Here is a 26,431-nt window from a genome sequence, read left to right on the forward strand (position 1 = left end):
AGTAAGTAAACTTACGGGCTTTCCTTCTCCTTTGAGTCTTCTGTGTAACTTTTTAATAACAAATGAGGCAAAAAAATTGACACTGCTGTATTTTTAACAACTTGTTGAGGCATAATTCATATATCCTCCAATTCACCCATTTAAAGCATACAGTGGTTTTTGATACATTATCTTTCTTGTAGTAAATTACACGTAACTTAGGATTTGCATTTTGCATTTCCACTTTTCATTGTAAGGTTCGGTGACGTAAAGTACATTCATACTGCCGCGCAGCCATCACCCCAACGCTCTCCAGAACTTTTTCGTCATCCCAAATGGAAACTCTGTGCCAATTAAATAATCATTGCCCGTTCCCTCGGCTCCTGGCAACCACCGCGGTTCTTCTCACTGCTGTGAATTTGGCTGTTTTAGGATCCTCGTACGGTGGGGCCTTCCAGCGTTTGTCCTTTTGTGCCTACCATAGTTCACGTAGCGTGACGGCCGCAAGGTTCTTCTGTGTTCTGGCGTGTAGGAGACTTTCCTTCCTTTTTAAGGCTGAATAACACTCCTCTGTGTGGGTGCACACACTCCATGCCCTGTTTACGCATTCATCCGCCGACGGACATCTCTGTTGTTTCCACCTTTTTGCAGTTGTGAATAATGCTGCTGTGAACATTGGTTTACAATTCTCTGTTGAGGACCCTGCTTTCAATTCTTTTGTATATATGCCCAGAAGTGGACTTGCTGGATCCTTTGGTAAGTCTATATTTAATGTTTTGGGAACCGCCGCACTATTTTCCACAGTGGCTGCACCATTTTTATATCCCCACCAGCAATTCTTGAGAGTTCAGTTTCCCCACATCCTCAATAACACTTGTCTTTTTCTGTTATTTTTCATAATAACCATCCTAATGAGTGTGAAGTGGTAATCTCATATGGTTTTGATCTGCATTTCCCCTCTAGTGATGTTGAGCGTCTCTTCATGTCCGTTTTGGCCATTTGTATGTCTTCTTTAGTGAAATGTGTATTCAAGTCCTTGTCCGCTTTTGAGTTGAGTCATTTGTTCCTCGTTTTTGAGCTTTAGGAGTTCTGTATATATCTGGATATGAATTATCAGATACATGATAAATAGAATATCTTTATGACATGGACACAGAAGACCACAAAATGTATAAACACCACTGGAAAAGATCGATAAACTTAATTACATTAACAACCATATACAAGAGAACAGCTCTAGTAATCAGGGTTGAATATGATTGTTTATGATAACTATGTTAAAATTACAGACTTTTTTTTTTTTTTTTTTAATTAGATCAGGGGAAAGGGGCAGAGAGAGAGAGAGAAAATCCTGAGCGCAGCACGGAGCCCAACGCAGGGCTCGATCCCATGACCCTGGGATCATGGCCTGAGCTGAAATCAAGAGTCGGACACTCAACCGACTGAGCCACCCAGCACCCCAGAATTACAGAGTTTTAAGTAAGGGTTAGAATGAGGCAAACGGACACCTGGCCGACTCAGTTGGTGGAGCACGCAACTCTTGATCTCAGGGTTGTGAGTTCGAGCCTCACGTTGGGTGTAGAGATTACTTAAATAGAAATAGAAAGAATGAGGCAAATGGCTTAGTTTGGTGGAAAGGATTCAATTTTAGGTGGGAGAAATGACACATGAGAATGTGAAAGCAAGAGGAAGCTGGTTGTGTTTAAGAAATTGTGCTGGTACAGCCATTATGGAAAACAGTATGGAGGATCCTTGAAAAACTAAAAATAGAACAATCAAATGATCCAGCAATTCCGTTTATGGATATATATCCAAAGGAAGTGAAAACACTAACTCAAAAAAATATCTGCTGTGCCCTCCCCGCCATGTTCATAGCAGCATTATCTACAATAGCCAAGACATGGAAACAACCTAAGAGTCTGAGGGATGAGTGGATAAAGAAGAGGAAGCATATACATACAATAGAATATTACTCAGCTATGTTAAAAATAAAGGAAAGAAAACAAAAGGAAGGAAGGAAGGAAGGAAAGAAAAGAGAAAAAGAAAATCCTGCCATTTGTGACAACACGGATGGACCCTGAGGGTATTATGCGAAATGAAATAAGTCAGACAGAGAAAGACAAATGCGGCGTAACCTCGCCTGTACCTGCACTCTTTGGGATCTACGAAACCAAAACAAACTCCCAGAAAAGGAGATCAGAGGCACCTGGCTGGCTCAGTCAGGGGAGCAAGCAACTCTTGATCTCTGGCTTGTAGATTCAAGCCCCACGTTGGGTCTAGAGATTACTTAAAAATAAAGAATAATAACAACGCAAAATCTGTTCAAGAAAAAAAGAAAGTGGATCAGATTTGTGGTTACCAGAAGCAAAGGGAGGTGGGGAGGGTATTAGGAGAAAGGTGGTCAAAAGGCGTAAACTCCAGTTACAAGACAAGTAAGTATCGAGGATCTACTGTACAGACTGATGACTGTGGTTAACACTACTGTTTGCTGGATCGGAAGACTTAAGAGAGTAAATCCTAAGAGTTGTCCTCACAAGGAAAAAAAAAAAATTGTCTTTTTCTGCTTCCTCTTTATCGTATCTGTAAGAAATGCCTCGTGGACACTAAACTTCTAATGGTCATCACTTCGCAGTATATGAAAGCGAGTCCACTGTGCTGTACATCTTTAACACGTACAGTGATGCCTGTCAATTTTATCTCAATAAAACCAGGGGAAATTAATTAGAATGCCAGGCAGGAAGAAAGAAAGAAGAAACTGCTTAGGAAGAGTAGAATTCAAGAAGCAGTGGGGATGATGGGGATTAAGGGAGCACTTGTGATGAGCACCGGGTTATTAAGATGAAAACTTACTAAAAAAAACCATACACACTGTGGGGACGGGTGGTGCCGCCTGACAGCTGGTGCAGTCCCTCGGTGTTTGTTCCTCAGAAGACACCTCTGCGTCCGTCCGTTCCAAAAATACTTGTTCAGCGCTGCCTGTCGTTTGATCAGGCAGTTTCCTACCTGCTTGGGATACACCCGTAAGCAACACAGGTGAAGATCCTTGCCTCTGGGGCTGGCAGTTTTCCACTGGGGGGGAATCACACTATCCCTATGTTTCTGGGTCTCACTTCTTTTTCGTCAGGCTGACAAAACGAAAAACTTGAATTCTAGTGTTTTCTTTCGTGAAATTTAAACAGTTTCCTGTAAATATCTTTGATCCTTATTTATAATCTCCTAAATGGCCCACACCCCACTGATAATACTATGCCTTTCAGTGACCCACTACAGCAGAAGGCGCATGCGAGTGGGGAGGGCAGAGAGAGAGAGAAAATCCCAAGCGGGCTCCACACTCATCACAGAGCTCCACGTGGGGCTCGATGCCACGACCCCAGCATCGTGACCTGAACTGAAATCAAGAGTCAGACACTCAACCGACTGAGCCACCCAGGGGCCCCTGCTACAGTTTTCTTGGGAGAGAATACCAGAGCCATTTACACAGGATAACAGAGGAAATGAATAATTCTTATCTGTTTGTAAAGTGATGTTAGAATTCCGTACGCAGGTTATATATAAGCAAACAGCTTTATCTCAGGCCCGCCGTTTTATTTAAAAAATGCCAAGTTTTCGTCATAGTTTAAGATCTCTTCTTGAAAAGGAAGTTCTCTTTCTCCTGTCTGTTGAGTAGCCCCCTCTCCTTTGAGCTCCTCGCCTGCCGGCTGCCTCATTAACAACTAGGCTTTGCAGTGATGTTCTCAGTCCTCCATTCCTCTTCGTGTTAGGATTGATGTTATGAAAGGAAATCATCGTGACTTCCCCCGTTAGATTTCAAGGTCAGCACAGACTTTAGAGCTTTTGTAACAAGTCTCCTCTTTAAAATGACTTTATTGCACAAATTCCGTTTTCTTTCAAAGAGAAAAGGATCTCTTTGCTCCTTCCCTAGCGAGCAGTGGCAGTACTTAAGATCTCAAGGCTTTAGCACACAATAAGAAAAATCCACAAAAGATGTGATTTCATCTAATTTTCACATGGCTATAAAGTGATTTTTCCCCCAGTTTTAAAATGCGGGTTAGCTACAGAATCACTGTTGTAAATGAGATTTTCCTGATTAGCTTCCGCTGAGGTATCATCTCTAGCAGAATTTGGTTAAGGAAACCGTTCAGGTAGGTCTCACTTCTTAGAAGTGAATCACCCGGCGGTGGTTTCAGAGATGTTGGAGGACAGAAGAGTGTGCCATCATTTCTTCCTCCGGCTCTCAGGGTGGGGACTGAGGGGAGGGACACAGATCGGGCCAGGAAAGGCACCGGGATTCATCCGAACGAACTGAGAGGTCACTGGCCTCGTCCCACAACACATCCCAGCCAGCAAGTGGACAGTTGCTCCCAGGAGCTGCACAGAAAGGCAGAAGGGGGGAGGGGTAAGGAAAAGGGCAGCTCACCCCATGTTCCTCAGGGGGATCTGGAAAATGGTCTGTGTAGCAGATTTTGTCACTGGTGCTGACCCGTTAAGGCTGTATTTCTGGAGAAGATGTAAACAGCTGTTAGGTTACAGAGCAAGCCCTGGTGTGGTGACTTGGCTTAACCCAAGTGACTCCATTTGGGACCTGTCGTCTCTCTCTCTGTCTCTCTCTTTAATGTTTTTTATTTATTTTTGAGAGCATGTGAAGGGGGCGGGAGGGGGGGGGTTGGGAGCACAGAGACTGAGATAGAGGATCCAAAGCAGGCCTTGCACTGACAGCACAAAGCCCAACACAGGGCTCGAACCCACGAACCAAGAGATTGTGACCTGAGCCGAAGTCGGACGCTCAACCGAGCCACCCAGGCACCCCTCTTTTTTAATACATCTATGGAAATTCATTGCGAGCAAAAGTCAAGATGTTGGACTGTGGGAAAATTATGTCCTTGAGGTTGGATGAAGTGGATGTGGAGGATATGGATGCTTTCTTAGCGAAAAAGTATTCTTTTAAAAAATGCGTAACTTACTGGATTCTCCTTCACTCTTGGACACACCCTTCAGAAAACATACCAGATACTGCTGGCAAAGAAAGGAGTTAATCCTTCACATTAAGGGGTTTGTACTATTTCTGGGGACCGATTTTGACTTTTTAAAAATTATATTTGTATTGTTATTAAGAAACAGTACAGGGGCGCCTGGGTGGCTCAGTCAGTTAAGCATCCAGCTTCAGCTCAGGTCATGATCTCACAGTTCGTGGGTTCGAGCCCCGCGTCGGGCTCTGGGCTGACAGCTTGGAACCTGGAGCCTGCTTCGGATTCTGTGTCTGTCTGTCTCTCTCTCTCTCTGTCTCTCTGCCCCTCCCACGCTCATGCTCTGTCTCTGTCTCTCTCAAAAATAAATGAACATTAAAAATTTTTTTTCTTAAATAAAAGAAAAAGAAAAAATCTGGTACGTAGCTAAAATCTGGGTTCGTTGTGTGACCTTGGAAAAGTGACTTCGTCTCTCTGATTCTCAGGTTTTTTTGTTCGTTTTTGTCTTTTTAATCAGTAAATGGAGACATTGTGGAGTTGTCTATAGGGTGAAGATGTGAGGTAGTTTGTGTAGAATCCTGGTCTGGGACCTGGTACACAGTCGATACTCAATAAATGTTAGGCAGAAGTAAAAGTTCTGTTGTTAAGTAATTTCAAGAAGCAATTATTAAGCACCTGTTGTGGTCACACAGCCCCGCGTCCAGCTCTGTGCTGACAGCTCCGAGCCTGGAGCCTGCTTCGGATTCTGTGTGTGTGTGTCTCCCTCTCTCTCTGCCCTCCCCTGCTCAACACTCTGTGTCTCTCTGTCTCTCAATAATAAATAAATGTTTAAAAAAATATATTTTTTTAACGTACCAAAGTTTCCCCTCTTGATAAACCTTTAAGTTGTTTCCACTTTTCACTGCAGACTTTGTAGTTAGGTATTCAGCTTCACTTCCCTATCAGCAAGTGGACTCCAGCTGTAACCCCAAAATTATTGTTACGTTAACTCCACACATCTGATCTCCCAGGATACGCCTGTGATCCGTGCTGCTGTATCCTCAGATCTGTCCGATAAACTCATTGCACATTACGTGTTGACGTAAATAACATTTTTATGAGAAATAACTTTCCCAAAGAAAAATTTAATGAGAAAAGTGACTTATTTCACATTTTTGCAAATCTCTTTGATGTCTGATTTAATGTAAGACATCTGGATTTTCTAATCTTTTTTGCATTCAATCTATTAGGATGTTACTGTGGTTCAAATACATGAAGAAATCTGTTCTCATGCAGATAAGAATATTTTAATAATTTCAGATAATTCTTCTTTGACACTGTAGCAAAAATATAAACGTAATTGTTCCTTAAAGGTGAATTATAATGTGGAGTATGAATACTGATGAACTTCTTGTATTCTGGTACATTAAAGTGATTGCTCTCTCTTGGTATTTAAATGCATTTTTTACCTGGGTGGCTCAGTCGGTTAAGCGTCCGACTCTTGGTTTCTGGTTTCGGCTCAGGTCACCATCTTGCAGTTTCGTGAGTTGGAGCCCCACGTCGGGCCCTGTGCTGGCTGCGCAGAGCCTGCTTGGGATTCTCCGCTTCCCTCTCTCTCTCTGCCCCTCCCCCACTTGTGCTGCCTCTGCCGTTCTCAGGATAAATAAGTAAACTGGAAAAAAAAAATTTTTTTTTTTCATAAAAATAAATGGGTTTGTTACCCGTGTGTGACTTTATTGCTTCACGCATTGGCCAGTAAAACAGTTCTGATTCACTGAATTGTATTGTTCTTCCATTCCCTGTGTGTATCCAAAACCATTCGCATTTGTTAACCTTGCCACTTACTTCACGAGGAGAATTTTGTTGCAGTTCTAAAGACTCGCATGATAGTCGCCACGAGTTTTCCAAAACACCAATGTCCACGCTCAGATTTTATCGCTGAAAACAGACCCTTTCAGCTGTTTCTGAAGTAACCGGCTCACTTCGCTCATTTTCAGTTCCCGAGTCCGAACAGCCACAGCTTGTCAGTCATCTGTCCAAGGACAGGTGGTGCCGCGCGGAAGAGGCTAGCCCCGCTCGCCATTGTGTCTGCGCAAGTGTGTTTCCTGGACACAGCCGTCGAGGATGCGCACTTCTGTTGTGCCGTGCGGGACATTACCATTTCTGACTTGCGGGTCAACATTCCGCAGAATTTTCGTGACTTCATCGAAAGCGCTCACGATGTTTAATGTTTTCATGCTGCCGGCCTGGCTCATTTCCAGTCGTCTCGTTCTCCTAGTCCAGTTCTGTGCCACTTGCCTGAATTCCTGCTAAGATGCCAGCACTTGTACCCACCATCACTTCCCCCGTTAGCACGAATGGCCGCATGGCGAGCCGGCACGTGCCTCCGTAGGACTGGGAGGGCAGTAGACTCGCAGTACTTCGTGGCGTGAAGGCAGTCTTTCCCCCTCGAGTCCCTCGGCATCAGCAGAGTGTCCGCGAACTGCTGGTCCGGAGACAGTGATGGGACGAGCACCCAGGTGACGGAGAAGTGCTTGTAGTTCCTGCGCAGACGAGTCACCTCAAGGACAGAAAAGTCAGAGAGCAAGGAAATAGAAGCGGCCTCTTTAAAGCAGAAAGGGGGCTTTTGACTTTTGATAGAAGGACTGTTCTGATAGAGAGCGGAAAAAATGTTAACAGATCATAAATTGGAATGTAGATACTCTTGAGTTATTTAAATTCAGGGACTCCTAGTTTAGAAAATTCTTACACTTCCCATTTTTACAGACCATCTTAGGTTATTTATAATAATGGAGAACAGACGCCAGATGCTCTAGGAAATAATTTTAATAAACGAACAGTTCTCAGTTTTCGGTTTGCTTCATAACGACCTGTGTCTTTTTTGGTATGTTGTTTCATATAGGCTACTATTAAAATTGATCTTCAGCAGATACCGCATGAAGCATGCTGGAAAAGTGTAGCTAAAATTCAAAATCTGTGATGGAAAAATCTATAAAATTAGAAATTAAATCTTTGTTTTCCTAGTCCGTGTGTATTAGACCTTGTGGCTGTTTGACCCTTTGTATGAACAGATACCAAAATTGATAGTATTTTTTTGTTTCAGGAAAGTATCTAAGGCAAAAGAGAATTGACTTCCAGCTTCCCTATGACATCCTTTGGCAGTGGAAACATAATCAGGTACAGGAGCCTATCTTACAGGTTTTGTTCTGGGGAGGGGGGCCTGCAAGTCTCTGTCTCTGCCTCCTTGTTACGCTCTCATCTTAGGACGTATGGAGAAGTGTCCCCGTGAAGGTTACGGACTAAGGAAAATGAATTTGCATCCATATTTAATGTGACCTATTTGCCTGTATTCCTACTTCAGAATAGCAGTGAGTTCCTGCTTCCCTGGGCAACCTTCTGCATTATTCTGGACTCTTATTCTGGTAGCAGAGATGGTTCTGTAAGAATCCTGTTTGATGCAGGTCCCGGGAGAATTTAGATGTACTGCCAGCGGCACTAAGAAATCTCAGGCTTTATTTTTGTTGGCTCCTTCCCATCAGTTTGGAATTTATTTTTCACATACAAAAGAGGTCTTCTACCAAAGGAAACAAGGGAAACGTTTTAACACTCGTGTACTTTTAACAGATCTTTAAATGGGGAACTAAAAGTGGGAAGGTGCTTTCTTTTCTCTCCTTTGCCCTAACTGGAAAGTTTCCCCAGTAATGTTTGTGGTGAGCTGGAGCCCCCGGCCCCATGTTGAAAGCAGCAGTGGAAAAGAGTCATGCAAATGTGATGAATAGACTCCTGAGCTTTGCCCAGATTCCACCAAAGTTTAATTTTGGAAAGCCAGAAGCAATGGACCTTCTCTACATTCTCTTCTCTGGTGACCTCTCTTCAGTCTGGGAGGATCGATACGTTAGACATTTGTGTCAGAGTTCATAACCATGAAGGAGACAATGCTCTGACTATCCCCACTGAAAAGTGATGGTGGGGCTTCTCTTACAGGTTAACACGCCCTCTCTTAGGGCATCTGGGGGGCTCAGTCGGTTAAGCGGCCGCCTCTTGGTTTCCGCTCAGGTCCAGATCTCATGGCTTGTGGGATGGAGCCCCGCGTCGGGCTCTGCGTTGACAGTGCGGAGCCCACTTGGGGTCTTCTCCTCTCTCTCTCTCTCCCCTCCCTGCCTTGTGCTTGCTGATGCACTCTGTGTCTCTCTCTCTCTCGAAATAAATACGTAAACTTTTTTCAAGTTTATTTTCTTAATTGCAGTATGAAAGCTTTATTTCCTGCCTTCCCTCTCCCCTTTATTCACTAAATTAATTGCCTTAATTAAAATGTGAAATGTGTTTTTCTGGAATACCCACCCTGAAAAGGTCAGGGTGCTCATCTTTTTAATTCCATATATTCCCCCAGACCATCTCCACAAGCTCTGTGCAACTTTTCCTTTCTTTTCATAAAGGCAAATCAAGCCTCAAGCAATTTTTGTTTAAGTCTAAAACATGCTAAAGAAGCTTATAATTGAAAACGCATTTTCATTAAAGTGTTTACCGTTTCTTCTGTTGTTGAATCTCTTTCTCTCTCAGCTCACCCTCCTCTAGTCTAGTAAGTCACTTTTTATTTCAGGGTAAAAAGTGATAACACCAAGAAGTTCCCTCAGATACACACAACCCAGAAAATCTTATAAATATTCCCATGGGAGCAGGGCACATGGATAATTTCTTGTGTTTTTAGTGATTGATGCTGCTGCCTGGCATTTGAAGTTAAATGCTATATCAGGATTTTTCTTTTTTTTTTTCTTCTAGCTATACAAAAAGCCAGATGTCCCGCTATATAAAAAAATCCGTTCAAGTGAGTAACTTGGGAGCTATTTTTTCTGCCATCATACCATCAATGTTCTTCTTGGCCTGGCACTTAAAAAATGATCTTATATGTTTACAAATTACTCTTTGCTGTCTTCTCTCAAGATGTCTACGTTGATGTCAAACCCCTTTCTGGTTACGAGGCCACCACCTGTAACTGTAAGAAGCCAGATGATGATACCAGGAAGGGCTGTGTGGATGACTGTCTCAATAGGTACTGTACTAAATTGATTTCTCTAAAAGCACAGGCTTCAAGACCTAGGACACTTCATTTGGAGGGAAAAGTTAAATAAGCTCTTTGAATTGCTCTCATGAAGTTGCATAAAGATACATAAAACCTACTTGATGGGCTGTCTTAATCTACTTGGGCTATTACGGCAAAATACCATTGACCTGGTGGCTTAAACAACTGAAATTTATTTCTCACAGTTCTGGAGGCTAGGAAGTCCAAGGTCAAGATGCAAGTATTTGCTGTCTGGTGAGGACCCACTTCCAGGCTTATAGACAGCCACTTTCTGCCTGTGTGCTCACGTGGCCTTTCCTTAGTGGGTGCTCAGGGAGGAGAGCTCTCTGGTCTTCCTCCTGTAAGGGCACTGATCCCATCGTGAGATTCCCACCCTCATACCCTAATATAAGCCAGTTGACCTCCCAAATGCCCTACCTCCAAATAACCATCACACTGGGGGCCGGGGCTTCAGCTGTTCGTTTTGGGGAGACACAAACATTCAGCCCCTCACATGGGCTGCGTAGAGTAACAGGGAAAGAATGAGACTTAAGAGTCTTAACCAGGGGCGCCTGGGTGGCGCAGTCGGTTAAGCGTCCGACTTCAGCCAGGTCACGATCTCGCGGTCCGTGAGTTCGAGCCCCGCGTCAGGCTCTGGGCTGATGGCTCGGAGCCTGGAGCCTGTTTCCGATTCTGTGCCTCCCTCTCTCTCTGACCCTCCCCCGTTCATGCTCTGTCTCTCTCTGTCCCAAAAATAAATTAAAAAAAACGTTGAAAAAAAAAAAAAAAAAAAGAGTCTTAACCATACCCAGGTTTAAATCCTCTTATTACTTGTAAGACCTGAGGAAGGTTATTTAACCCCTCTAATAAAATTAGTACCTTCTTTATGGGGGGTTGGGAGGGTAAGGATCTTAGGAGACGATGTTCATAAAGTATTCAGCACAGTTCTAGAAACTTTCCTAGATCTCCGTACATTGTCGCCATAATGAGGGCATAAGGTAGGATGGTGGCAGTGAAAGAAGGGCGTGATGTGTTTGGAAGGAAAACTGGTCTGGTGACCCACTGGCATGCGCACAGAGACGGACATGTGTTGACTGAGTCAGTGTTGCCAATGAGCGATGGTAATCCTGTTGCCACAGAATGAAAGTATGGGGTCTGATTAGTTTGGAGATGGAAACTATTATTTTACTTTGGGGCCATTGAGTTCTAAATGACATGGAGGTTTCAAAAGGGAAATGTCTGATAGAGACCCTGGAATGGAGATCTAATTTGTTGGTTTTAGTAACATAAGCAAATTTACAGTAAAGAAGAACCAGTGATGAACTTTACATCGATACTTCCTGTTCTAGATAGTTTTCCTAGCCAAAGACAACTGCTTCCCCAGTGTCTAGTCAACTGTCCTATGGGCTACGGGAATCAATGTTCTAGTACCTCCTGTATCAACGTGACATCTGAGAAACTCTGCCTTACACATCATTGTAAATTCACATCTTATATAAACATACATGCATACATACGGTTTTACATAGGAGTCATGGCTGCTGGTATAGTCTGTGTTGTGCACTGATTTGTTTTCCACTCACAGATGCTTCATATACACACTTTCATGTATCCATGTGGTCCGCTCACTCACCATTTTTAGGTGCTCTGTTATCTTGTGTAGGTTGATAGCCCCTAGTTTGCCAGCCTCCTGTGGTTCATCATTCACATGACTCCCAATGTTTTGCTGTTAAAAATGGCACCACAGTGAAACTGGGCACGTTCCTCTTTCTTTAATTCTTAGGGTGCTCTCTCCGAAGGAGCCTTACCTATACGGACTGTGAATGTTTGCATAATTCCTACTCTGCGCTGTCCAGTGGCTCGCATGAAACGATGAGTGGATTTGGGGTGTCACCACCAGTACCTGAATATACTCACTTCCCCATAGTTCCATCCCCGCTTAGGGATTCACACCTAACTTTATTTTCGGTGCTTTATATTTCATTGGTTTAATATTTGGGAGTATCATATATCTTTAAAATTGCTTAATTCGCATTCCTTTATGTGCTAACATTACTGTGTTTTTTTATATGATATTTATTATCTGTGAAATTGCTGTAATACAGCGACTGTCTCATTGGCTACTTCCCTCTCTTTTTCACAGTACTCCAGTGAGATAGGTAATAGTTTTATATTTTATAAATGAAGGATCCTAGAGGCTGGGTGGCAGATTGCTCCATATTGTACACAACACTTGAGTGACAGAGACAGAATTTGAATCCACACATGTCTTAATCAGAATTTGTGTTCTTTCCAGTATATACTCTGCTTACTCTTAAGTCGTTAGTCTTTTAATCACATGGAATTGGAATCCAAATATTTACCTTTACATAATTACATTGGTTGTCTTGGGTCATTTTTGTTGGTATGGGTGTCACATTTATCCTTAACACCGTGTTGTCTTTCTTCAAAAACAAGCAAACAAACAAAAACCTCAGATACAATGCTGCCAACTTTATATCAGGAGAATATGGTTCCTACATATGCATGCATCTAATGAATGATGTGATAAATGCATACATTTAAATACAAATTATTTATTTATTCTGTACTTAATAAAAATTAAAATATAGTATTCAGTGGGTGCTTCCTTATATATTTAAAAGTAACCCACGTAAAGATTTACTTAAATGGAGCAACCTAAAATGTCTTTCCTGTCTTTGGGTTCTAGGTTTTGTAAATATTTCAGGGGAAAGCTCAAAGGATCTGTAAGATTCAATTTTGTGTCTATGTTAGGGTTCATATATCCACAGAAAACTAGATTCGGGACTTTTTATTTTTATTTATTTTTTGATGTTTTTATTTATTTGAGAGAGAGACAGAGAGAGAGAGAGCGCGAGCATGAGTGGGGGAGGGACAGAGAGAGGGAGACAGAATCCGAAGCAGGCTCCAGGCTCTGAGCTGTGAGCACAGAGCCTGACATGGGGATCGAACTCACGAGCTGTGATCGTGACCTGAGCCGAAGTCGGATGCTTAACTAACTGAGCCACCCAGGTGTTTCAGGACTATTTTTAAAAGCAAGTAATGAGGGGCGCCTGGGTGGCGCAGTCGGTTAAGCGTCCAACTTCAGCCAGGTCACGATCTCGCGGTCCTTGAGTTCAAGCCCCGCATCAGGCTCTGGGCTGATAGCTCGGAGCCTGGAGCCTGTTTCCGATTCTGTGTCTCCCTCTCTCTCTCTGCCCCTCCCCCGTTCATGCTCTGTCTCTCTCTGTCCCAAAAATAAATAAAAAACGTTGAAAAAAAAAAAATTAAAAAAAATAAAATAAATAAAAGCAAGTAATGAGTTTTTATCATCAGTTCGGGTAGACACTCAAGAACGTGTCCAACATTGTTTATAACCTCAGTAACATTTTCCCTAGTAAATATGGTAAAACCTTGGTTTGTGAGCAATCAAGAAGGCACATAAAATCAAGGAGGCATTTTCAGGAGGGATGTTTAGTAGTATTCATGCAGCGAAGAATTCATCAGAAGAAAGCATAAAGGTGATGAATTTGACAATAAGCCAGTGCCTTTCACAGGCTAAGCTGATGGTCAGACCTTGAGGACCAGCCCAGTGGGTACTCTTAACTGCTCATTTCTGTGACAACACTGTGCTGTGTTTGCTCTTTAGATGGGGGTAATGTTTATTTGAAGAAAGACTGTGACAGATTATAAAATGTTACATGCTTTTTTTTTTACGAGATTTGTAAGGTGTGTGTGTGTGTGTGTGTGTGTACATTATATAAAATATAATGTGATATTTCGATCTACCGTTATATTCTTAATCATCCCTTGTTTTAATCCTGTTCAGTAGTCTTACTGGGATTTCAAACCCTATACCAAAACTAAATCACTTCTGTGAAAGATCTAGAAATGTAAAAGCGAAAAGCAGTGAGAAGACAGGTACACAACAACTTTGTCTACTGTGTTCAGAAATTTTGGCTTGTTAATTCACTAGTGGTTATAGGTTCAGCTAGTATATAGACTGGAAATGTTATTTCCAGTATGGGAATGTCATTCACACTAACAAAATATAAAATTCTTATAAAACGACGACAATGCAAATGTACTGAACTGTATGCTTAAAAATATTTACAGTGTGCAGTTTATGTGTGATTTTGCCACAATTTAAAAAGAAAACAAAATCTGTACATACCCATGAGCTGCTTCAAAACAAAAATGCTATGTAATCTGGAAATTATTAATTCCTCTATGGTCTGTGGTTTTATTCTTAGTACAGAGCTAAATATGATACTGTGTTTACCCAGGATGCTTAGTGGACAGTTAGTTTAATCCATCCGGTGTTGATAACTTGACTTGGTAATTTTCAGTATTATTAAGTTTTGGAGTTATGTATTAGTACCTTGTTAACCAATCCAACCTTGTTAAAATTAAAAATTTCGTGTGTTCCTTTTAAGAGTTCCTATAAAAGAGAAATGGGTCCCTGAAGGCATATGTAATATTATTTGACATGCAGTTCTCTCTCTTCTTTCTAGAATGATCTTTGCTGAATGTTCCCCCAACACTTGTCCCTGTGGTGAGCAGTGCTGTAACCAGAGGATACAGAGGCATGAGTGGGTGCAGTGTCTAGAACGATTTCGAGCTGAGGAAAAAGGTTGGGGAATCCGAACCAAAGAACCCCTAAAAGCCGGGCAGTTCATCATCGAGTACCTGGGGGAGGTTGTCAGCGAGCAAGAGTTCAGGTACAGTGATTAGTGGGGACACCCCAGGAAAATGGCAAAGAGACCAGATGAGAATGGAAAATGGAAGATTTCCAATTTACTTTCAACTTAATCATTAATTGGCTTTCGATTCTTCCTCTCCTCTTCAGGAACAGGATGATTGAGCAGTATCATAATCACAGCGACCACTACTGCCTGAACCTGGATAGCGGGATGGTGATCGACAGTTACCGCATGGGGAATGAGGCCCGATTCATCAACCACAGCTGCGATCCCAACTGTGAGATGCAGAAATGGTAAGAGAGCAGGGGCTGGTGAAGCCAAGAGTCCAGCAGCGCGGAAGACACGAGGGTATCACTAGAGGGATCTTGCCGCAGCGTGGGTCAGCCGGCACGAGACCTCCGGCGATCCCGTTACACCGTCTCCTCGCGGCAGAGAGTAAGCTGCTGCTGTTCCCTCACTTCAACCTAACTACCCCCAGGAAACCACAACAGTACATACGATGCTACAACGGTAATACCCGACACATACTGACTGCTCACTGTGTGCCGGGCGCTGTGTCACATGGTTCTCCTGTGAGTTTGCTCAGCATATTTATTACAAGCCCACTGGATTTGTCACAGTGAGAAACAAAAATTAGTAAAATAGACTAGAATCTAACTGAAAAGGAAAAAAATTACCTCTTAGATAATTACACGGGCAGAATATGTCTAACGTAATAATTTTGGAACTCTGGAGCCTGTTGAAAGCTTGCAGCTACTAGGGGAAGGCTGAGATGGCAAGCTGTGGTTCCTTTTGGTGAATTTCAACTTAGAACAGTAGCAACCACCCATCCTCTACCCCCAGCCACACGGCAGGCGGCTACGTAGGCATTGCTGGAACAGCTTGCTCACAGGTGGCAGAAGCCAGGCTGGGTAAAGAGGACCCTGTCGTCCAAACGCCGGGGATCCCTGTCCTCCACCATTGTCGTAAGCCCCTCTTCCTCCACCTGAAGTGACTACCAAGAGACTTGAAGGGCCCTATTTTCTTCCCCTTCATTTTTCACTTTTCTTCCGCTTGGGAGCTAGAAATTAAAGGTCAGGATATGTAAACACTGGGAAAGGAGGGAGAATCTTATTTCCAGATGTACCACATTATTACGTTCAAACTTGCAGTGTTCAAGGAAAAATCACAAGGAATACAAAGAAACAGAAAACCGTGGCCCATTCAAAGGAAAAAAAATAATTCAAAATAATTTTTCCCTAAAAAAGACTCAATTGAGAATACATTAGACGATGACCTCAAAACAAATGCCCAAAGATGCTCAAAGAACTAAGGGATGATGTGGACAAATTTGTGAAAATGATGTGTGAACAAAATGGAAATACCAAAGAGATAGAAAGCCTAAAGGACCATAATTGAAATGAAAAATCCACTAGAGGGATTCAAAGGCAGATTTGAGCAGACTAAAGAAAGAATCTGTGAACTTCAAGATATGACAATGGAAATTCTCCAAGCCTGAAGAACAGAAAGAGAAAAGATAGAAGGAAAGAGAACAGACCCTAGGCGACCTCTGGGACACCATCCAGCAGACCAGCCTGTGCATCGTGGGTGTCCCAGAAGTAGCAAAGAGAAAGAGGCGGAGAGAATATTTGAAAAAAATAATGCTTGTAAACTTCCTACATTTGATGGAGGGCACGCACACAGACAACCACAAAGCTCACCGAGCTCCAAGTAAGAAGAACTTAAAAGAGACTCACAGCAAGAAACATAATCAGACTTTGAAAAGATAAAGAGCACATTATGAAAGCAGCATTAGACAAGCACATCATCGCATACAAGGGATCCTCAATAAGATGATAGGCAGGTTTCTTATCAGAAATTTTGGAGGCCTGGGGCACCTGGTTGGTTCACCTGGTGGAGTATACAACTCTTCATTTCAGAGTTGTGGGTTTGAGCCCCATGTTGGGTACAGAGATTACTTAAAACCTTAAAGAAAAAAAAAAAAAAAGCGGATGGCTTACACTCTCCAATCAAGTGACAGAGTGGAATTCAACATCCATTTATGATTAAAACTTTAAACAAAGTGGGGATGAGGGGCACCTGGGTGACCGTTGGGTAAGCATCTGACTTTGGCTCAGGTCATGATCTCACAGCTCATGAGTTCCAGCCCCACATCGGGCTCTGTGCTGACAGCTCAGAGCCTGGAGCCTGCTTTGGATTCTGTACCTCCCTCTTTGAACAAAGTGGGCATGAGAGAACATATGTCAACATAATAAAGGCTACATAGAACAAGCCCACGGCTAATTTCATACTCAGTGGTGAAAGTCGGAAAGCTTTTACTCTTAAGATCAGAAAACACTCGGGGTGCTTGGGTGGCTCCGTTGGTTAAGCATCTGACTTTGGGTCAGGTCGTGATCTCACGGTTCGTGAGTTTGAGCCCCACATCACTCTCTCTGCTGTCAGCTCAGAGCCCACTTCAGGTCCACTGTCTCCCTCTCTCTCTTTGCGCCCCCCCCACCTCAAAAATAAACAAACATTAAACAAAAACAGATCAGAAAACACTCTTACCACCTTTATTCAACATAGTACTGGAAGTACTAGCCAGAGCAGTTAGGCAAGAAAAAGAAATAAAATACATACAAATTGGGAAGGAAGAAGTAGAACTGTCTCCATCTGTAGATGACATGACGTTGTATACAGAAAACCTGAAAAAAGTGTTAGAACTGATCGATGAAGTTTAAGTTGCAGAATTCAGAATCAAAATATGCAATTCAGTTGAATTTCCATACTCTAATAATGACCTATCAGAGAAATTAAGAAAACAATCCTCCCATTTTCAACAGTGGCATAAAAAATGAAATACCTAAGTAAATTTAATCAAGGAAGTAAAAAGCATGTACACTGAAACCCTTAATAATTCAGTAATGAAAAAATTGTAGAAGGCACAAATAAATGGACGATATCATATGCTCATGGAATGGAAGAATTAATGTTAAAATGTCCACACTGCCAAAAGCAGTCTACAAACTCAGTGCAATAAAAATCAAAACTTCAGTGGCAAATCTCGGGGAAATAGAACAAAGAATCCCAATACCCCAAATAGTGAAACGAATCGAGAAAGAAGAATAAGGCTGGAGGCTTCCCACTTCATGATTCCCAACTGTTCCAATGCTATAATAATCAAAAGAGTATGGTATTGGCATAAAACAGAAATGGATGTAGTACAACAGAGCGCTCAGAGATAAAGCTGCATTCATATGATCAATTTAAGGCAAAGGTAGGGAGCAGGCAGTCTGTTCAGTAAGTTGTGTGGGGAAAACCGGACAGCCACGTATGAAAGAATGAAACTGGATGCCTGTCTTACACCATACACAAAAGTCCAGTCGGGATGTCTTGAGAACTTAAAGGTAATACCTGAAACTATAAAATTCCCAGAAGTAATCAGGGGATGAGCTCCTCGACATCAGTCTCAGGGAGGACTTTTTGGGTTTGACACCAGAAGCAAAGGGCAACAAAAGCAGAAATGAGCAAGTGGGACCACGAGGAACTCTATACAAGGGAAACCATCAACAAAATAAAGCACCCCACAGAGTGGGGGAAAGTAGCACAATTCATACATCTGGCAGGTGGTTAATATCTAAAATACATACAGAGAACTCTTACGCCTCGGTAGCAACGAAGCAGTCCAGTTGAAAAAGGGCAAATGGTCTGAATGGACATCTTTCCAAAGAAGACATGCAGATGTCCAACAGGTGCATGAAAAAGGGGCTCAACATCCTTAATCGTCAGGGAAACGCAAATCAGAACCACAAGGAGATAGCACCTCATGCCTGTTAGAAAAGCCATCGTGAAAAAGACAAGAAATAGCAAGTGTTGGTGAGGAGGAGGAGTAAAGTGACCCTCGTGCACTGTAGGTGGGAATGTGAGTTGGCCCAGCCACTGTGGAAAACAGTATGGTGGGCGCCTGGGTGGCTCAGGGTAAGTGTCCAGCTCTTGATCTCAGCTCAGGTCATGGTCTCACATTTTGTGGGCTCGAGCCCCACCTCATCGGGCCCTGTGTTGGCAGCATGGAGCCTTGCCTGGGACTCTCTCTCTTTCCCTCGCTCTCTGCCCCTCCCTCTCTCTCAAAATAAATAAAACCTTTAAAAAAAAAAACAGTATAAACTTTTCTCAAAAAATTAAAAATCCGGCTGCCTGGCTGGTTCAGTTGGTACACAGCATGTGACTCTTGATCTCGGGACCATGAATTCTAGCCCCACGTTGGACGTGGAGCCTGCTTAAGAAAAAATAAATAAAAAATAGAACTACCATATGATCCCACATTCCACTTCTGGGTATTTATCCGAAGGAAACAAAAACACAGACTCAAAAAGATACTTGCACCCCCATGTTCATAGGAGCCTTATTTACATAGTAGAGACATTGAAATAACCCCAGTGTTCACTGATGGATTAATGGAAGCTTGCTAGCAGAATAGAGCTTGAGCACAAGAAAACACTTTGTAACTGAGTGTGGGGATGGATGTGAAATAGAATTACTGTGGTGATCAGTTTGCAGTGTGGACCTTTATTGAATCGTGTTGTACACCTGAAACTAATATGTGTGTCAGGTTTTTCTCAATTGGTTTAAAAACGATCAGAATAAGTAACACATGATCCAGCTACATGCTGTCTACAGGAGACTCAACTTTAGATCCAAAAACAAACAGGCTGGACGTGAAAAGATCAAAAAAGGTATTTCATACAAATAGTAACCCAAACAGCGCAACAGCAGCTGCACAAAATGGACTTGAAACCGAAAATGGTTACAAGAGACAGAGAAACACATGGTGTACTAATAAAAGATTTTGTGCAACAAGAAGATAAAACCGTTACAAAGATTTACACACCTGGGACACCTGGGTGCCTTAATTGCTTAAGGGTCTTACTTGGTTTCAGCTCAGGTCATGATCTCAGGGGCGTAAGATCGAGCCCCTCCCTCTCCCGCCAGCTCTGCAGTGGGCGTGCAGACTGCTTAAGATTCTGTGTCTCCCTCTCTCTCTTCCTCTGCGTGGGTGTCTCCCCCCACCCTCTCTGTTAGAAAGATGGAAGGAAGGAAGGAAGGAGGTACAGTAAAACCTTGGATTGCAAATGTGCGAGTGGTCCACAGGATGAGCAGATTTTTTTTAATGTTTATTTTTGAGATCATGAGGGGGACAGAGGATCTGAGGCGGGCTCTGTGCCGAGAGCAGAGAGCCCGACACTGGGCTTGAACCCACAAACTGAGATCGTGACCTGAGCCGAAGTTGGACACTTAACCAACCAAGCCACCCAGTCACCCTGATGAGCAAACGTGTCTAATGCATTTTATCTTGGTAAACAAGCGACGTCTTGCAATACGAGTACTACGTGATGCCCAATGTCACATGATCACAATTGAGCCAGTGGTTCTGGAAATTCGCTTGATACATGAGTGCTTTGGATTACAAGCATGTTTCCAGAACAAATTATGCTTGCAAACCAAGGTTTTACTGTACTTGGAGATGAATTAAAATAACACGGCACACCTAAACAGGGCACAGCAGAGGCAACGCTGAGTGGAAAGTTTGTAGGCATAAATGTTCACATTACAAATAAAAAAGATCTCACGTCAACAACCCAACTTTACCACTTAAGGAACGAGAAAAAGAACAAACTAAACCCAAAGCTAGCAGAAGGAAGGAAATCATGAACATCAGAGTAGAGAGAAATAGAGTATAGGAAAAACAGAAAGGAAAATCAGTAAAACCAAAAATCGGTTCTTCAAAAAGATAAAGTCAACAGGCGTTTGCTGGATGGACTCAGAATAAAAGAGGACTCACGAAATTCAGGAATGGAAGTGGGGTCACCACCAATTCTACAGAGATACTAAGGATTGTAAGAGAACACTATGAACAGTTGTATGCCAAAAAATTGGATTACCTCATTGAAATGGACAGATTTCTTGAAACACAAAACCTACCAAGACTAAAATCATGAAGAGACAAAAAAATCTGACCAAACCCGTAACTGGTAATCCGTAATGTTATGCGTAATCAAATCCGTAATCAAAAATCTCTCAACAAAGAAAAGCCCTAGAACTGATGGTTTCACTGATGAATGCTTCCAGACTAATGCCGATCCTCAAACTTTTCCAAAAAATTGAAGAGAAGGAAACACTTGCTGACTCACTCTGTGAGGCCAGCGTAGTCCTGATACCAAAGCCAGACAAAGACCCCAAAAGAGAACTACAAACCAAGCCAGTATGCTTTGTGAACATTGATGCACGAGTCCTCAACAAAATGCTGGCAAGCAGGATTTAGCAGCATATTAAAAGGATTGTATGCCCTGACCAAGTGGGATCTATTCTTGGAATGCAAGAATGGTTCAGCGTAAGAGAAAGTGTGATAGGCCACATCAATAAAATGAGAGGAGAAAAAAAATCCTTTCAATTGGTGCAAAAAAAGCATTTGACAGAATTCAACACCCTATAATAATAAAAGCACTAAAAGGGTGCCTGGACGGCTCAGTCAGTTAAGCCTCCGTCTCTTGATTTCAGCTCAGGTCATGATCTCACGGTTTGTGGCTTCAAACCCCACGTCAGGCTCTTCACTGACAGCATGGAGCCTGCACGGGATTCTCTCGCCACCTTGCTCTGTGCCCTTCCCCTGCTTGCACTCTCTCTCGAAATAAACATTGTTGAAAAAAACAAAATAGGCATAGAAGAAAGCTACCTGAACACAATACAGTAGTCCCTCCTTATCCGCAGTTTCACTTTGCTTAGTGTCAGTCACCGGTGGTCAGCCTTGGTCTAGATGCGGGTGACCCTCCCTCTGACATACGGCCAGAAGGTCAGGAGTAACCTAACACTATGTCACGACGCCTCCATCATCCACCTCACGTTATCTCATCACGTAAGCATTTCATCATCTCACATCATCACAAGGGAAGGAAGAATAAAATAAGATAGAGGGAGAAAGAGACCACGTTCAGTTAACTTTCATTACAGTATATTGCTACAATTGTATTTTATTATTACTTATTTGTTATTCATCTTTTACTGTGCTAATTTATAAGTTAAGTTTTATCATAGGTATATATGTTTAAGAAAAGACATAGTATATTTAGGGTTTGGGTTTTGTTTTTGTTTTTTTTTTAATATGAAATTTATTGTCAAATTGGTTTCCATACAACACCCAGTGCTCATCCCAACAGGTGCCCTCCTCCATGCCCATCACCCACTTTCCCCTCCCTCCCACCCCCCACAGGGTTTGGTGCTGTCCACAGTTTGAGATATCCACTGGGGGTCTTGGAATGTATCCCTCATAAAGTCATGAGCGACATGAGGGTGCTTGGCTTCTGCACTTCCGCTTCCGTTGAACACAGTTTTGAAGTTCTAGCCAGAACAATTAGACAAGAAAGAGAGAGAAGACATTCGAATCAGAAAGGAAGATGTAAATTTAACTTTATTTGCATATGCTATGATCTTATGTAGAAAATACTAAAGGCTTCACAAAGAAGCTGTTAGATCTCATAAACAAATTCAGCAAAATAACAGTACAAAGTCAACACACAAAAATCGGGTGCATTTCCATACACAGTGAACCTGCAAAGGAAATTACAAAAACAATTTCATTTACAATTGCACATAAAAAGAATAAAATACTTAGGAATTAACCAATGAGGTGAAAGAATTGTACCATGAAAAAACTGTAAAACATTGCTGAAAGAAAATTAAAGAAGACATAAATTGAGGTGCCTGGGTGGCTCAGTCGGTTAAGCATCCGACCTCAGCTCAGGTCATGATCTCACAGTTCATGGGTTCGAGCCCTGCGTCGGCTCTGTGCTGACACCTCAAAGCCTGGAGCCTGCTTCGGATTCTGTGTCTCCCTCTCTCTCTGTTCCTCCCTCCCCTTCCCCTCTCTCCAAAAAAGCTTAAAAAAAACCAACTTTTTTAAAAGACATAATTAATGGAAACACATAAGACTTAATATTGTTAAAATATCGGTATTACCCAAAGCCATCTACAGATTCAGTACAACCCCATCAAAACCCCTATGACTTTTTTTTACAGAAATAGAAAAACCCATCCTAAAATTCACATGGAATCTTGAGACCTGAACAACCAAACCATTCTTTAAAAGGACAAAACTTGAAGGACTTCACACTTCCTGATTTCAAAACTTAACCTCAAAGTTACAGTCATCAAAGCAGCATTTTATTGGCCTAAGGACAGACCAATAGACCCATGAAAGAGAAAAGAGAACTCAGAAATAGTCTCTCACATACACAGTCAAAAGAGTTTTGACAAGTGTGCCACAATCATTCAGTGGAAAAAGGATAGTCTTCAACAAATGTTGCTGGGAAAACTGGATATCCATATGCAAAAAAATGAAGCTGGACCCTTACCTAACACCATATACAAAAATTAAATACATCAAGGACCTAAACTAAGACCTAAGACAACCAAACTTCTAGAAGAAAACTTGAGGCATGGGGCACCTGGGTGGCTCAGTCGGTAAGCCCCTGACTTCAGCTTGGGCCATGATCTCGCGGTTTGTGAGTTCGAGCCCCTCATCGGGCTCTGTGCTGACAGCTCAGAGCCTGGAGCCTGCTTTGGATTCTGGGTCTCCCTCTCTCTCTGCTCCTCCCCCACTCACACTGTCTCTCTCTCTCTCTCTCTCTCTCAAAAATAAACAAACATTAAACAAATATATTTAAAAACAGGATAGAAGCTCACACAGGTAACCAGTGAAAACAGACAAATTGGATTTCATGAAAATTTTTAAATTTGCGCATCAAAAGACACAGAGTAAAGCGGCAACCCAGAAAATGGGAGAAGATAAACATCCTGATTCAAAAGTGGGCAGGGGCGCCTAGGTGGCTCAGTCGGTTAAGCGTCCACCCCTTGATTTCTGCTCAGGTCAGGCTCATGATTGTGAGTTTGAGCCCTGCACCAGGCTCCACGCTGACAGCACTGACAGTATGGACCCTGCTTCGGATCGTCTCTCCGCCCTTCTCTCTGCCCCTCCGTTGCTCATGCCTGCTCGCAGGCGCTAGTGCGCGCTCTCGCTCTCTCTCTCCCAAAATGAGTAAACTAACTTAAAAACTAATAATTAAAAAAAAGGCAAAGGACTTGAAGAGACATTCCTCCAAAGAAAAGAAACAAACGGTCAATAACCATAGGAAAAGGTGTCCGAGAGCACTAATCCTTAAGAGCGCCACCTGACGCCTATCGTGTGGCTGCGTCAGAATAACAGAAAACAAGTGTTGATGAGGATGTAGATCAGTTGGTATCCTTTCGCAGCCTGTGGGGATAGAAGTGGTATTTCCACTTGGGGAAACTCAAACAATTAAAAACAGAATTACCCTATGACCCAGCAGTTCCACCTCCGGCTGCCTCCGGCTGTTTACGCAGGATTGGAAGCCGTGTTTGGAAGATGTGTCTGCACCTTCGTATCCACAGCAGCATTGTTCATAGGAGCTAAACTGTGGAAGCAGCCCAAGTGTCCCTCGGGGGATGCTGGGCCAGCAAAATGTGGTGCATACGTGTGACGGAATTACCATTCAGCTTTACGAAGGAAGGAAAATGCACAATATCCTACATCGTGGATACGGACCTTGATGTCATTATGCCGAGTTAAAAAAGCCAGGCACAAGAGACAAACACTGTACAGTTCCACCCGCATGAGGCGCTCAGAGTCGTCAGCATCGCAGATAGTGCGGTAGTGGTGAGCGGTGGGAGGGTAGCAGGTTGTCACACGTGGGTGTTCAGTTTTACAAGATGAAAAGAGCCATGAGCGTGGTTAGTGTTGATGGCTCTACAACAACGCGGATGTACGTAACACCACTTTTTATCTTATGTGTGTTTTAACACAACTTTTTAAAAGAGGAGAGTTTCGACGGCTTTCTATTTTTGTCAATTTTTTAAATTTACATATTACATAGAGACAGATTTTTTTTTTTAGTATTTATTTTTGAGAGAGTGTGAGTGGGGTAGGGCCAGAGAGAGAGGGAGACACACAATCTGACGCAGGCTCCAGGCTCTGAGCTGCCAGCACAGAACCTGACACGGGGCTCGACACCATGAGCCGTGAAATCATGATCTGGGCTGAAGTCTGACACTTAACCGACTGAGCCACCCAGGCGCCACCGAGACACAGATCTTAAATGTAAATCACCACCCGTTTTTACAGACGTGGACACCCACACAAGCCACATCCTTACCGACATATAGAACATTTCCATTGTTTCAGAAAGTTCCTTTCTGCCTCCTTAGAATCTCGCCATCTCAGAGGCAAACAGTGATGTGGTTTCTGTCACCAGATTCATCTTGCCTAGAGCCTGTTGCGGAACTGCATATATACGTAGCCTGTGTCTGGCTTCTTTCAGTTAGAATAGTGTTTTTACAGTGTACCTGTGTTCGGTACATCAGTGTTCTGTTGATTTTTATTCTGGACTAATGTTCCTATATATAAGTATACCACAGTCAGTTTATCCATTTTCCTGAACAGTTTTTTTCTATTGGGAAAGTTAAATGAACAAATTCCTTGAAAAAGCACACCTTACCAAAAACGATACCAGGATAGATAAAAAGTCTGAATGTCTATGAGAAATTGGGTATATGATTAACAGTTGCTGACAAAACAGCTTCAGGCTCAAATATCTTCATTGATGATTCTTATATATTCTTTTTTTTTTTTTTTTTAACATTTATTTATTTTTGAGAGCTAGAGACAGAGCACAAGTGGGGGAGGGGCAGAGAGAAAGAGGGAGACACAGAATCTGAAGCAGGCTCCAGGCTCAGGGCTGCCAACACAGAGCCTGATGCGGGGCTTGAACTCACGGACCATGAGATCATGACCTGGACCGAAGTCGGATGCTTAACCGACCGAGCCACCCAGGTGCCCCTGATTCTTATATATTCTTAAAGAAGAAATAATGTCTCTACTACCGATATCCTATAAACTCTTGTATTTCATAAGGCTAGTATAACCTTCATCCAAAACCTAACAACAATGTTAAAAGAGAAAAAATATAGGCCAGTATCTCCCATGAACACAGACACAAAAATCCTGATTTAAATGTTAGCAAAAAAAAATAAAATTTTAGCAAATCAGCTCTAGCAGTATATAAGAAGGTTAATACATCATGACTGTGTGAGGTTTACTCCAGGAATGAGAGGTTGATTGGCTGGTTGAACATTCACAATCAGTGTAACTTAACTACATTAACAGAATAAAGGCAAAAAATCACGTATCGTCCCAACAGGAGCAACAGAAAAAACATTTGATAAAATTCAGCAGTATTTATAGGGGCATCTGGCTGGCTCAGTCAGAAGAGCCACATGTGTGTGTTGATCTTGGGGTTGTGAGTTCAAGTCCCATGTCAGGTATAGAAATTACTTTTAAAAAAATTTTGGGGGTGCCTGGGTCGCTCAGTCAGTTAAGCATCCGATTTCAGCTCAGATTATAATCTCGAAGTTCATGAATTCGAGCCTCACATCGGACTCTGTGCTGACAGCTCAGAGCCTGGAGTCTGCTTCAGATTCTGTGTCTCCCTGTCTCTCTGTCCCTCCCCTGCTCACACTCTGTCCATCTGTCTCTCTCTCTCTCTCAAAAATAAACATTAAAAAAATTATTTTTGAAAATAATAAAAATTAAAAAATAAACTTTCGGGATACCTGGGTGACCAATTGGTTAAGCATCCAACTTCAGCTCAGGTCAAGATCTCGAGGTTCGTGAGTTTGAGCCCCGCATCTGGCTCCACGTT

At 42.5% G+C, this 26,431-nt stretch overlaps 2 protein-coding genes across 7 annotated transcripts in view; one reads left to right on the plus strand and one right to left on the minus strand.

Annotated features, from left to right (window-relative positions):
* DAP3 (death associated protein 3) overlaps positions 1 to 26,431 on the minus strand; it is a 320,245-nt gene that overhangs the window by 179,936 nt on the left and 113,878 nt on the right. The window lies entirely within an intron of this gene.
* The window catches only part of ASH1L (ASH1 like histone lysine methyltransferase), a 192,900-nt gene that overhangs the window by 147,438 nt on the left and 19,031 nt on the right, over positions 1 to 26,431 (plus strand). For 5 of the 6 annotated variants that reach the window (XM_049634839.1, XM_049634836.1, XM_049634841.1 and 2 more), the window contains 6 exons: positions 631 to 735; positions 8,026 to 8,099; positions 9,702 to 9,747; positions 9,864 to 9,972; positions 14,496 to 14,702; positions 14,831 to 14,977. In XM_049634839.1, the coding sequence (XP_049490796.1) occupies positions 631 to 735; positions 8,026 to 8,099; positions 9,702 to 9,747; positions 9,864 to 9,972; positions 14,496 to 14,702; positions 14,831 to 14,977 (688 nt within the window). The remainder of the gene's footprint in view (positions 1 to 630; positions 736 to 8,025; positions 8,100 to 9,701; positions 9,748 to 9,863; positions 9,973 to 14,495; positions 14,703 to 14,830; positions 14,978 to 26,431) is intronic. The other variant, XM_049634840.1, reaches the window with a different exon arrangement.

Source organism: Panthera uncia, chromosome F1 (assembly GCF_023721935.1).
Source record: "Panthera uncia isolate 11264 chromosome F1, Puncia_PCG_1.0, whole genome shotgun sequence".
Taxonomy (NCBI): domain Eukaryota; kingdom Metazoa; phylum Chordata; class Mammalia; order Carnivora; family Felidae; genus Panthera; species Panthera uncia.